The sequence below is a fragment of the Rhamphochromis sp. 'chilingali' genome (assembly GCF_963969265.1).
Source record: "Rhamphochromis sp. 'chilingali' genome assembly, chromosome: 1".
In the NCBI taxonomy this organism is placed as follows: domain Eukaryota; kingdom Metazoa; phylum Chordata; class Actinopteri; order Cichliformes; family Cichlidae; genus Rhamphochromis; species Rhamphochromis sp. 'chilingali'.
Window position 1 is genome coordinate 70,924,312 of NC_137929.1, and position 13,978 is coordinate 70,938,289.

Sequence of the window (13,978 nt, forward strand, 5' to 3'; positions counted from 1 at the left end):
GTAAGGCTTTATTAATTTATTAGACTCTACTCTTCATCATCAGCATCAGCATCTGGACGGCTAATACAAACAGTCCCAGGTGCGACCGTTAGGCCACGCCCACACCGTCAGGTGAGGTCAGTAAGGCACATTCTGGGTTACTGTGTTACAAGATGCGTGTGTGTGTGTGTGTGTGTGTCTGTGTGTGTGAGTGATCAGGGGTCACAGTGGGTCCAGCCTGACCCATGGTGAGGGCGGAGCCCGCTGATCCTGAGCTACAGTTCAAATTGATGAAGCAACTCCTTCCTCAGCAGCCACACTGAAACACATCATCGGGACACCTTGGACGATTACTTTGCAGCACAAATCACAACAGTCGCCTCCGAGTGCTTCACACGGTGGGACAGTGGGGAGGAAAAACTCCCTTTAAACAGGAAGTAACCTCCTCGGGGTGGGAGGGGCTCTCAAAGAAGGAGTTTCAAACCATCAGCTCTGACTCGTCCATCGGTTTCTGACAACACCTCTGCTGCCTGGAGCTGAGCTGCTGACTCCACCCATCATCCTCACTGTCCTCCACACCTACACACAGACACACACACACACACACACACACACACAGACACACACACACACACAGACACACTCGCACACACACACACACAGACACACACACTCGCACAGACAGACACAGACAGACACACTCGCACACAGACACACTCGCACACACAGACACACACACTCGCACACAGACACACTCGCACACAGACACAGACAGACACACTCGCACACACAGACACACACATTCGCACACACAGACACACACACTCGCACACAGACACACTCACACACACAGGCACACACTCACACACACAGACACACACACTCGCACACAGACACAGACACACACACTCGCACACAGACACACACACTCGCACACACAGAAACACACACTCGCACACAGACACACACACTCGCACACAGACACACTCACACACACAGGCACACTCACACACACAGGCACACACTCACACACACAGGCACACACTCGCACACAGACACACACACTCGCACACACAGACACACACACTCGCACACAGACACACTCGCACACAGACACAGACAGACACACTCGCACACAGACACACACATTCGCACACACAGACACACACACTCGCACACAGACACACTCACACACACAGGCACACACTCACACACACAGACACACACACTCGCACACAGACACAGACACACACACTCGCACACAGACACACACACTCGCACACAGACACACTCACACACACAGGCACACACTCGCACACACACTCGCACACAGACACACACTCGCACACACACACACTCACTCACACACACTCACACACACACATGCACACAGACACACTCACTCACACACACACACACACGCACACAGACACACACAGACACACTCACTCACACACACACAGACACACACTCGCACACACACACACACTCGCACACACACATGCACACAGACACACTCACTCACACACACACACACTCGCACACAGACACACTCACTCACACACACACAGACACACACTCGCACACAGACACACACAGACACACTCACTCACACACACACAGACACACACTCGCACACAGACACATACTCGCACACAGACACACACTCGCACACAGAGCACAGCCTCACATTTTTGGAGATATTTCGTTACATCTTTTCACAGGACACACTGTCAATCTGACACGTTGATACAATGTAAAGTAAGCAGCTTGTACAACAGTGCACATTTGGTGTCACCTCTAAATAACTCCACCCACAGCCATTAGTGACTGAATCCCTGGGAAACAAAAGTGAGTACAGCCATAGGTGAAGATGTCCAAACTGAGCCCGATTAGCCATTTTCCCTCCCTGGTGTCACGTGACTCGCCAACACTCTGAAACTGAGCTGCAGCACGGTGGTCGAGACCATCCAGCAGTTTAACAGGACATGGTCGACAAAAGAAGCTGAGTGCACGTGCTCAGTGTCATATCCAGAGGTTGTCTTTGAAAACAGGTATGAGTGCTGCCAGCATTGGTGCAGAGGCGTGGAGGGTCAGCCTGTCAGTGCTCAGACCAACCATGTCTCCAAACCCTACTGAGCATCTGTGGGGCATCCTCAAATGGAAGGTGGAGGAGTGCAAGGTCTAACATCCACCAGCTCCATGATGTCATCGGAGTGGGAGAGGATTCAGCGGCACTCTGTGGAGCTCCAGTGAACTCCATGACCAACAGAGTTGAGGCAGTGTTGGAAAATAATGGTGGCCAAACATAATACTTTTGGCCACAGTTTGGACATTTTCACCTCGGGTCTTCTCTCTTTTGTTACCTACAACGTTGTCCCATGAAAGGAGCTAACACAACATTTACAGAAATGTCAGGGTGTGCTCACTTTTGTCAGATGCTGTAAGTACTTGCACACACACACACACACACACACAGAAACACACACCTTTCATCAGTACACAGTACCACAAATACTGCAGTTCAACAGTACTACAGGTACATGAAGGAGGACGAGCAGGAGGGCACAGCGAGTGTCTCTGAAGCATCAGCTGATCAGAAAACGCAGGAGCCGGAACGCCGTCCTGTTAACCCTGACATGACGGCACGTGTGAGTGTGTTAGTGTGTGTGTGTGTTAGTGTGTGTGTTATTGAGTGTGCATGCTGTGGGTCAGCGCCCTCAGTGTGTGGTTCTCTCTCTCCAGTTGCCGGTTCCTCTCCTGCAGCTCTCTGATTTGTTCTCTCAGAAGCTCCACCTCCTCCCTCACCGCCAGCATCAGGTGACTCTTCACCAGGTCCTACACACACACACACGTGATGTGCATAAATAAACTAGCCAATCATAAAGCCCGTCCCACAGAGGGAGCATTGTGTGATTAACAGCATCATCAGCATAGAGGAGACCTCCTGCTCATATGTCCTCACTGAGAGACGTTTGTAACCACAGAACGGTGTCACATTTATGGTCGTCAGCAGCAGGGACAGATCTGAACAGCTCTACATGCATACTTGGAATGTATGCATTCAACCTCAGATTGAGGACAAACTGAGCCAGGACCGACCTGACGGAGGACCACCATCAGAGTTGGCTCAGAAACCTTTACAGCTGTTGTTTAACCACTGCTGACTGTCTCTCAGTCAGGACCCTCTCACACAACAGATCCTTAACCTCAGGAGTCAGGTTATCCTCGTTTAAATCAAGGTGAAATCAAATAACTACAGAACTGAAATATCTACACAGGAACAGAGTCACAGACAAACTCTCTCTCACTGCAAAGAGTAAATATACAACTAGAAAAACAACAGACGACTTGATGTCTTCATGACAGAATCTACCAGCAACAGATACAAAGGTTTATAGATCGACGCCTGATAGACGACTAGAAACGTAGAAACAGGACTCACCATGGCCTGCTCAATTTTGTTGTCGATGGCGATCAAACTGGTACTGGAACTACTGCAAGACACAGAGAGACAGACAGGTGAGAGACAGGCAGGTGAGACAGACAGGTGAGACAGACAGGTGAGAGACAGGCAGGTGAGACAGGCAGGTGAGACAGACAGGTGAGAGACAGGCAGGTGAGACAGACAGGTGAGACAGACAGGTGAGAGACAGGCAGGTGAGAGACAGGCAGGTGAGACAGGCAGGTGAGACAGACAGGTGAGAGACAGGCAGGTGAGACAGACAGGTGAGACAGACAGGTGAGAGACAGGCAGGTGAGAGACAGGCAGGTGAGACAGGCAGGTGAGACAGACAGGTGAGAGACAGGCAGGTGAGAGACAGGCAGGTGAGACAGACAGGTGAGACAGACAGGTGAGAGACAGGAAGGTGAGAGACAGGCAGGTGAGACAGGCAGGTGAGACAGACAGGTGAGAGACAGGCAGGCGAGAGACAGGCAGGTGAGACACAGGCAGGTGAGACAGACAGGTGAAACATACAGGTGAGAGACATGCAGGTGAGACAGACAGGTGAGACAGACAGGCAGGTGAGATAGACAGGTGAGAAAGACAGGCAGGTGAGACAGACAGGTGAGAGACAGGCAGGTGAGAGACAGGCAGGTGAGACAGGCAGGTGAGACATACAGGTGAGAGACAGGCAGGTGAGACATACAGGTGAGAGACAGGCAGGTGAGAGACAGGCAGGTGAGACAGGCAGGTGAGACATACAGGTGAGAGACAGGAAGGTGAGATAGACAGGTGAGAAAGACAGGCAGGTGAGACAGACAGGTGAGAGACAGGCATGTGAGACAGACAGGTGAGACAGACAGGCAGGTGAGACAGACAGGTGAGACAGACAGGCAGGTGAGACAGACAGGTGATAAACAGGCAAGTGAGACAGACAGGTGAGAGACAGGCAGGTGAGACAGACACGTGAGAGAGAGACAGACAGACAGTTGAGAGACTGACAGGTGAGAGACAGGCAGGTGAGGCAGACAGGTGAGAGACAGGCAGGTGATAGACAGGCAAGTGAGAGACAGGCAGGTGAGAGACAGGCAGGTGAGACAGACACGTGAGAGAGAGACAGACAGGCAGGTGAGAGAAAGGCAGGTGAGACAGACAGGTGAGAGACAGGCAGGTGAGAGAAAGGCAGGTGAGACAGACAGGTGAGAGACACACAGGTGAGAGACAGGCAGGTGAGACACACAGGTGAGAGGCAGACAGGTGAGACAGACAGGCAGGTGAGATAGACAGGTGATAGACAGGCAAGTGAGACAGACAGGTGAAAGACAGGCAGGTGAGAGACAGGCATGTGAGACAGACAGGCAGGTGAGAGACGGGCCTGTGAGACAGACAGGTGAGAGACAGGCAGGTGAAGCAGACAGGTGACAGACAGGCAGGTGACAGACAGGCAAATGAGAGACAGGCAGGTGAGAGACAGACAGGCAGGTGAGACAGGCAGGTGAGAGAAAGGCAGGTGAGACAGACAGGTGAGAGACACACAGGTGAGAGACAGGCAGGTGAGACACACAGGTGAGAGGCAGACAGCTGAGAAAGACAGGCAGGTGAGACAGACAGGTGATAGACAGTCAGGTGGGAGACAGGCAGGTGAGAGACAGACAGGTGAGAGACAGGCAGGTGAGAGACAGGCCTGTGAGACAGACAGGTGAGAGACAGGCAGGTGAGAGACAGGCAGGTGAGACAGACAGGTGAGAGACAGGCAGGCGAGACAGACAAGTGAAAGACAGAAAGGTGAGAGACAAACATGTGAGACAGACAGGTGAGAGACAGACAGGTGATAGACAGGCAGGTGAGACAGACAGGTGATAGACAGAAAGGTGAGAGACAGGCAGGTGAGACAGACAGGTGAGAGACAGACAGGTGATAGACAGGCAAGTGAGACAGACAGGTGACAGACAGGCGAGAGACAGACAGGTGAGAGACAGGCAGGTGAGACAGACATGTGAGAGACAGACAGGTGATAGACAGGCAAGTGAGACAGACAGGTGAGAGACATACAGGTGAGAGACAGGCAGGTGAGACAGACAGGTGAGAGACAGGCAGCTGAGACAGGCAGGTGAGAAAGGCAGGTGACTCTCTGATAGGTGACTTTGAGACAGGTGAATGACCGTTATCAGCACCTTTATCCACATCTGCACTAGAGATGGCACGATACCACTTTTTTATGTCCGATACCGATATCATAAATTTGGATATCTGCCGATACCGATATGAATCCGATATAGTGTTTTTTAATCAACAAAACTGTTTTTTAAATATCTTGCTGCATTTTGTAGAAGTTCATACTCAAGTTTAAAACAACAACTACACTAAAGCTATTCTGTTATACCTGTATGCAAAAAAAAATATTTCATAGTTCAGCAATACTGATCAATCTAATAAACTTAGACCTACACCATCCTCCCTATTCTGGTATTTTAAAGAGTACTTAGCGTAAATATTAAGCAACCTAACTAATAGGGTTCCAACTCCCAGCAACAACAAAAATAAATAAATAAAAAATAGGGAACCACCCCTCACGCGCCACCTCATGATGCTTAATCGACGTAATCAACCTTAATTTGATGCAGTGTGAAAAAAAAAAATGCACAGAAATCAATTATTTTTCAAGAAATATTAAATAGATTCAACATCTTTCTTCAACAAAATTGCAGACTGCACAGATGGTACCTTCCCAAAGGAAAAAGTACTATAGCTTACTAGGGTGTATATATTAGACTTAATAGTCACTATATACAGTAATTGACTTCTATTCATTTTACATCAAATTAAAACTTTGGGTGTCAGATAATTATTTATTAAAAGCTCGACATTTTAAATGAGAATAAGAAAGAAAAGTATGTCCATCGAAAGCATACTAACGTACCGCATAGGCATATGGTACGCTAGCTGCACAGTGGCTCAGAGGAAAGCACTCCAGGGAGTAATCAACGCTGCCCAAAGGACAATCGGCTGCCCTCTCCTCAAACTGAAAGACCTACACAGTTCCCGCTGCCTCAAAAGAGCCCATAACATCATAAAGGACACCTCACACCCTGGACACTCCATGTTCGAACTGCTGCCTTCAGGTAAACGGTATAGAACAACATACACAAGGACTAACAGACTCAAACACAGTTTCTACCCAATTGCAATATCATGTGTTAATGCTACTAAAAGTAGATGACTTTCATTGCCCCTGTTGTCATTTGTGCCCTTGATGTTGGAATGCTTTCAGACATGTTTTGTTGGATGCGCTAACAAATTGACTGAGTGATTGATTGTTTGAGTGATATATCAACTAGGTCGTATGTTGAGTGTCTGTATGGGGCCTTAGGCCTGGATTGCTTGGGTGTATTTACTGTATGAGAATACTGTATTTTATATGTATTTCTATCTTTTATATCATATCTATTATAGTTTTTAAGTATTTATCTTTCGTGATGTTGCACTGACCGGAGACATCTTTCAATTTCATTGTACTTGTGACAATGACAATAAAGAATATTCATTCATTCATTCATTATTCATTCATTAATGCCCTATCGGCCCCCCTGGCTAAACTTTGCTAGATCCGCCCCTGCTCAGTTACCAGTGTCAGCTACGTAGAAAAAGATCCTGGTGTAGAAAGTAATATTAAATACATTCTAACAACAGCTGATCAAGCTTAAACGTGCTGCTGTTGTTCAGCCGCTGGTTTCCTCTTTCTGGTGCAAAGTGGGCCAAAAGCAAACAAGAGAGACGGACTCGCGACAGAAAAGCCGATCAGCTGATCATTAAGCAGTTTCATGATTGAAGCAGCAGCCAGAAGAGGCAGTCGCTCCATATATCAGTTGTTAAGCTTAACGCAGGAATGCTTTACAAACATTCAGAGATGGACTTACACACTTGCTTTACTTCTCTCGGGGATAACTTTGTCGGAGATGAAATGCCAGGTTGCTAGCGAAGCTCCACATGCTATCCAGACCACCGACAGGTCCCGCATGCCACAGCCGCTCTATCACGTGATGCATACTGCTCCGACGTGCTAACGTTCTGAGGCGAGTTACGGCGTGTTGCAAGTTTTGTGAGGTGCTTTCGTGATATTTAATGGATCGGATTACATTTTTTATTTTTCTCCGATATCCGATCCAGTAATTTAGGTCAGTATGGGACCGATACCGATACGTAATATCGGATCGGTCCATCTCTAATCTGCACAGATGTTCTTCTCACCTGTTATTACTTTATCTAACCATGAACAAACCCACTGAAATGATAAATCTCCATTACGACGGTGCCCTGGACAGGTACTATCACATATTTATTATTTTGCAGGTGAATCTGAACCCCGCCTGGGTTACCGTGGTTACCTGTTGCAGAACAGCAGCAGAGCCATCATAGTGGCCTCAGAGCCCTGCCCGGTGGGTGAAGCCCTGGCAGGAACTGACCAATGAGGATGCGGGGCAGTGTGACGCAGAGGATTCTGGGGTCGCTGGGATGGCTGTGGTTGATTGGTGGATCGGTGGCGGGCCTCTGTGACAGGCTGAGCTCTGGAGGGAGGGGTCAGGGGCCTCTGAGTCACCCGTGGTTTGAGTTCTTGGATCGATGTCCTAGAACTTGGCCAGGACTCCCTGACAGCTGAGCCACGACCTTTGACCTTTGTATGATCCCGTAAGACAACTGGAGGCTCCAGTTGCTTAGCAACAAGCTGCAGAGTCCTGGGAGGAAGGGGCGGAGTCGAAGGGAGACGGCGCTGAGGACGTGTTTGACAGGTCCTCTTCTTCTCACCTACAAACATCTTCAGCTGATGGAGGCCCACTGAAACACCAGCCAATCAGAACTCAGCTACATATTTTACAGTCCAATCACAGCACTCTGAAAAAAAACCCCAGTCCAATCACAGCACAGCACAACAGGAAACATCCAGTGAGAACTTCACCACAGAGCACCAACTAATCACAGCACACCATCAGAGCAAACTCCAATCAGCTTAAGGTAATCGTAATACCTCTGACTCCGCCTTCCCAGGTGGCCCCTGATTGGCTGCCTCCTTGTGAGCTCACAGGTGTGTAAATGTCAGCAGCTGTATCCAGATGTTGTCTTCAGACTAAGGTGCGTCCAGACTTCAGATCTTCATGTTCTCTGTCACTCCCACACATCTCTGCTCTCTGATTGGCTGCTGCCTGCCAGCTCCTGCCCACTCACGGTCTCAGCCAATGGCAAGGCAGCAGCAGCATTCTTCTCCCGCCCACTCGCAGACAGAGGCCCATTGATTCAGACGGAGGGACCATGGAAACGACCAACTGCCTGCTCATTACTGGAACTAATCAGTAATCACTCACTGGTATTGATCAGTAATTAATTCCTGATCACTGATATTGACATTTCGCTGACATATCGCTGACATTTCTGTGGTTGGTTTCCAGGCGTTTTGGTCCATTAGTTGTCTTTAATGTCAGTTTGACTCTCAGGTGTTTTATTGGCTGTTACCTGAAACTGTATGACATCACCGCCCTCTAAGACGCACGCAGTTCAAACAGGGTGGACTTTTATTGTGAAAGTCCGGGTTCATCATTCAATCAATCAACCTGATCAATCACAAACAAACCAAACACTGAAAACTAATCAGCTGACCTCTGAGAAGCATCCTGACTCCTCCCACTGAGCAGTGACATCACAAACACCTGTTAAACACACTCACCTGGCGTCCCCCGGCAGGTCGAACATGGTGCGGTCCAGGCTGAAGCCTGACGGCGTCTGAGCGGGGGTCAGAGGGGATTGGTACAGTCCAGCAGGGGGGGAGCCAGGCTGAGAGTGAGACAGCCTGAGGACAGACTGACAGGTGAGACACAGGTGTGAGTGACTGTCGTAAAAACAACGAGCAATGTTCTAACATTAAAGATTCATTTTATATACCAGCGGGTTTCCTCAGTGATGTCATGATGATGTCACATGTTGCTCTGATGTCACTGCTGCACGTACATGTTTTTATTATTCCAATGACCTGATCAACAATCAGCTCGATCAGCTGCAGCTGTGACATCACAAGCAGCTGACGCCCTAGCCCCACCTCTGTTAGCAGCTGCACCGCCCCCTAGTGTGTCAGGGGTGAAACTGCAGAGCAGAACAGGTGCTGCTAACTCAGCTACGTCGCAAACGAGAAGGCGTGCAGCTAACAGCCTCCACCTGTGCAGAGATCACGCCTGAGTCAGGCAGTAGGACACGTGTGTGTGCGTGTATACTTGTCTAAATGTCTTTGTGGGAACCAAATGCTTCACAAAGGAGTAGGGATATGGCTGCTGATTGGTGGGTTTTCTCTTTACATTTGAACATAAAGCCCACTGTGGTTGTGCTTTGGAGTTAAATGAGGTTCTGGTCAGGCCCGGGTTAGTCCAGATTAGGTCTGGGCTAGTCCGGGTTAGTCCAGATTAGGTCGTTTCTGAGGGTTAGGGTAAGAGGCTAGCAAAAATATTATGTCAGATTGATGTCCTCACTAAGGCATTAAAACGAGTGTCTGTGTGTGTGTTTACCCGTCCTGAGGCGTCCACATCCAGCCGCAGAGGAGTTGGGGCGAAGCGTGGGCGGGGTGAAGGTGGTGGAGGGGTGGAGCCTAAGCCCTGCTCGACCACAAGGCGTGACTCCTTGTGGTCGAGCAGCCGGACATTAGCTGGCGTCTGGTGCGTGGGTGAAGGCGGGCCGCTGTGCAGCACGTGCTGAGCCAGCATATGGGTGTTGTCCTGAGAGTGGACTCCACCCCGCTCGCTTTCCCGGCCAATCATCTCCAGGGACTCCAAGGAGTGGGCGTGTCTCATGCTGTCCATTACCCGCCTGAACCCCGGGCCTTCCTGCCGCTCTGTGAACTCTGTGCACATCCATCGCCCGCGACGATACGATTCACCCCGGCCTCCGCCGCCGGCTCCGCTCACTAGTCTCACCACCCTGAACCTGGAGGAAGACCCCGCCCCCTGCCCGCCATCGAGGGAGACGTACTTCCTCTTCAGAGAGGGTGTGGTTGGCTGGGAGGAGCTTCCCTGAGGGCTGCAGAGGGGGGACTGCAGACAGACCTCTGATTGGATGATGGGCAGGACAGCGCTAGGAGACAATTGGTCTGCTGGACTCTGGTTCACCTCTGAAGTCACGCTGGTGATCTGAAAGCCACTCCTCTTTTTACCACCACTCATTCTCACGCACACACTCCACAGGCTCACTGACACACAGCAGAGTACACCAGTTAATGTGGTTTATGGGGACATTTCAGAGACACAAGCTTAAAAAATTAAACACAATTAAGAATAAACATGGATTTTTGATCTACAGAGGAGGAGCTTAGGGGTCAAAGTTCAGCTTTAACCACAGTCCAGTGTGAAGACACCTGACAGGTACGCCTCCTAACATTCACTGCTGTTTATGTCCAAACAGGACACACTGAGCATGTGCACGTGTGTTGATCCGCATCCTGGGGACGTAGCCTCACAATAAACGCAGGTGGTCTACATCAGTGGACTAAGTCGTCAGATGCACAGACCTCTGGTACGTCCACATAAAGCACAAAAACTAACACACACAATACACTCGAAGTCCTCAGAGAAGCATGTACACACCCAGGTCCCCGTAGAGCACAAAAACCAACACAGTGTGTGGAGGCAGAGGTCCGAGTAAAAGCAGTAACGTGTCTCACCCCTCGTGCAGTCTGTCTGTCCAGAAGAGTGCACCGCCCTGCAGATCCCACTCTGCTTCTTCTCTACTTCCTGTTCACTCCACCCTGCTCAGCTGTGTTGCTTCAGACTGTTGCACAACATGACTGTGTGTGTGTGTGTGTGTGTGTGTGTGTGTGTGTGTGTGTGTTTTTTAGGTTCTGCAGGGTTTAACCCTTCACTCTCCGGGTCAGGTGAGGCACTCGGAGTTCTCAGAGCTGTGCTGTGATTGGCTAGCTGAGTTAAGGTGGACCACGTGATAATGATGATGTTGGTTTCTGAACATGAAGGTGTGTCCACAGACTTTTGGTCACTTTGCTAACTGACCCTCAAAGCCTGAAACACCGCTTCAACAAAACTTTGAGCTTTAATAAAACTGTAATAAAACATAAATTACAGCTTTTGTAAACAAAGTTATTTATTTTTGGTTGTATGTAAGAAACAGTGAAACCAGCTCCCACCTGTTTTGTTTTGATTGCACTTCCTGTGTTTCACTTACATTTTTACTTCATAACATAAAGCCATATTTGTTTTTGCTGAGCAGTCTAATTCTGCTGTTGTGTCGTCAGAATCTGACTGTACTCCAGATGATACTAGTTACTGGAGATCTCAGCATACGAGTATCTCATGGTGCAGACGGTTCTGCAGGGACGATAACTTAAAAAACAGCTTTAATGGTGATGTTCACCCTGCCTGGGATAAAGTTACCGGGGCCCCGACCTGGAGCCAGACCTGCGAGGGTGCCCGAGTGCGAGAGTCTGGGGGTCGGGCCTTAGTCCGTTAGGGCCCGGCCGGGCACAGCCAAAAAAGGTAAAAAGAGGCCCACCGCCCGCAGGAGGCATCGTAGGGGTCGGGTGCAACGTGTGTCAGGCAGCCCTGGTGGGCCGAACCCCGGCTACCAAGACTAGTAACTGGGACGTGGAATGTCACCTCCCTGGTGGGAAGCAGTTAAGTGTGACTGTCGTCTGCACTTATTCGCGGGACAACGGTTCTGAGTACCCAGCTTTCCTTGAGTCCCCGGGTGGGGCGCTGGAGGGTTCCCCACCTGGGGACCCTGTTGTCCTGCTGGGAGACATCAGCGCTCATATGGACAACGACAGCGAGACCTGGAGGGGTGTGGTTAGGAGGAACGGCCTCCTGGATCTGAACCCGAGTGGTGCTGAGTTGTTGGTCTTCTGTGGAAACCACAGCGTGTCCATAACGAACACCGTGTCCGAACCTAAAGGTGTCCTGTAGCACCAGCGCACCCTGAGCCACAGGTCGATGAAGGTCAACGACATGTTCTTGAAGGTCCACGACGACCTGTGTCACCAGAGCTGCATGTTCTGGACACGGTGGAGGGAGGAGCTGACGTGTGTCTTTGTGTGTCTGTCAAACGTGTGTTTGTAAAACATGTTTGGATTTAACAAAAGTTACGTAAAGTTTACTTCTCAGTAAACACTCACGGTCACGCGCTGAGCCGAGGCGCGCTCCCGCCGCCGTCACTGGTTCAGATCCGGATAAGCAACCGGTGACGTCACAATCGGTCCATTGTGTTCCGATGGGGTGAAAACTTCAGGGCGCATGCGCGGTAGCACGGCCCGACCGTGGAGCGTGCAGGAAGTTTACGGAGTCAGAAGTTGGGGACTCTTCCTCCTCTTCCTCCTCCTCTCCTCGCGCTGTTTCAGGAGCGAGACTCTTCTGAGGTGCAGCTTCACCTCTTCCTCCTCTTCTTCTGTAAACAAACACCCTGCGCTCCGTCACTGCACGCTCCTCCTCTTCCTCTCCATCCTAACAGCGTGCGCGTCTCTGTACCAGCTCGTGAACGCGCAGCCAGGTCCGGGTCCGATCCGGATCACGTCCGAGCACCGACGTGCGCGTGCACGACAGACTCTGACAGAGTTAGCGCCTGCGCAGTGGGGACAGAGGAGGGGTCTTTACCGTAAACGTGTTGTCAATAAAGTTTGGTTCAAAGTGCACACACGTGTGTCTTTAAAGGTGAAAGCGAGCGTTACTGAGCAGCCTGCGTGTCGGCACTGACCTCTGACCGGATTCAGCTCAGCTCATAAATATTATAATGAACAATAATATAAATCATACAAGTATTAGAGTTCAGATCAGCGTGCTGTCGAAGGAACCCTCTGAAGCTCGTGCGTTCAAATTATTTCACTATTCCTCTGCAATCACAGCCTCACTGTACACATGCATTTAGCCAAAGCTGGCGCTGTGAGCAGATGTCTTTGTGTAGCTGAGGAGGAAACAGACAAAGCAGATTTTCCTGGCCTGGCGTTTTATAGCAGATACCTGCTTGCAGTCGATCAAACAGGAAGGGTGGAGATAATTAGGTAGGACTGCTGGGTCCACAGACGTTACCGTCACGGTTTAACGACTGGGAGCCTGAAGGCCTGCAGCACATAGCTGATTATTGGTACTGAAAGCTGTAGATAAAGAACTCATGATGATGTTCTTCCAACGTGAAGCGTTGTTTTCTTTTTCTGCTGCTTCAGTGAATTTTTGTCCGGAGGGATGAAACCTGTGATACCTCTGCTCTCAGCAGCATGTGCGTGCACGTGCCGTCGGATCTCTGCTTCCTGTTGACACGCTTTCGTGGAATCCAATTACCAGAATTTATTGAATATTGCATCATTCAAATCAGATCAATGTGAATCGTGAAGTGTATTTATTTATGTCTCCGGTAACCTCGGCTCTCTGGGGAAATTCACAGGTCAGAAGATCCCCGTGAGCGTCCCCTCTCAACATAACCTGCTGCCGAGCAGACGCTCAGCATCAGTCACAGCTCATGGCTGTAGCTCAGGTTAGAGCAGAGCTACTAACCGGAGGGCTCGTGGTTCGACCCTCGTCTGCT

At 49.9% G+C, this 13,978-nt stretch overlaps 1 protein-coding gene across 4 annotated transcripts; it reads right to left on the reverse strand.

The window, feature by feature from the left end:
• Nucleotides 1-2,615: 2,615 nt before the first annotated feature.
• Nucleotides 2,616-12,969, reverse strand: LOC308396524 (TSC22 domain family protein 4-like). 4 transcript variants are annotated; one of them, XM_080881896.1, is made up of 5 exons: nucleotides 12,579-12,969; nucleotides 9,970-10,646; nucleotides 9,141-9,274; nucleotides 3,425-3,473; nucleotides 2,616-2,817 (listed from the first exon to the last, which is right to left on the reverse strand). In XM_080881896.1, the coding sequence occupies exons 2-5, from the start codon at nucleotides 10,618-10,620 to the stop codon at nucleotides 2,668-2,670; spliced, it is 984 nt and encodes a 327-aa protein (XP_080738022.1). In that variant the 5' UTR covers nucleotides 10,621-10,646; nucleotides 12,579-12,969; the 3' UTR covers nucleotides 2,616-2,667. The 4 variants fall into 4 exon arrangements, with proteins under 4 accessions (XP_080738022.1, XP_080738019.1, XP_080738020.1 ...); XM_080881893.1 differs by having other exon boundaries at nucleotides 3,425-3,476; nucleotides 12,579-12,968; XM_080881894.1 differs by lacking the exon at nucleotides 12,579-12,969 and adding an exon at nucleotides 11,118-12,572 and having other exon boundaries at nucleotides 3,425-3,476.
• Between the last annotated feature and the right edge of the window lie 1,009 nt (nucleotides 12,970-13,978).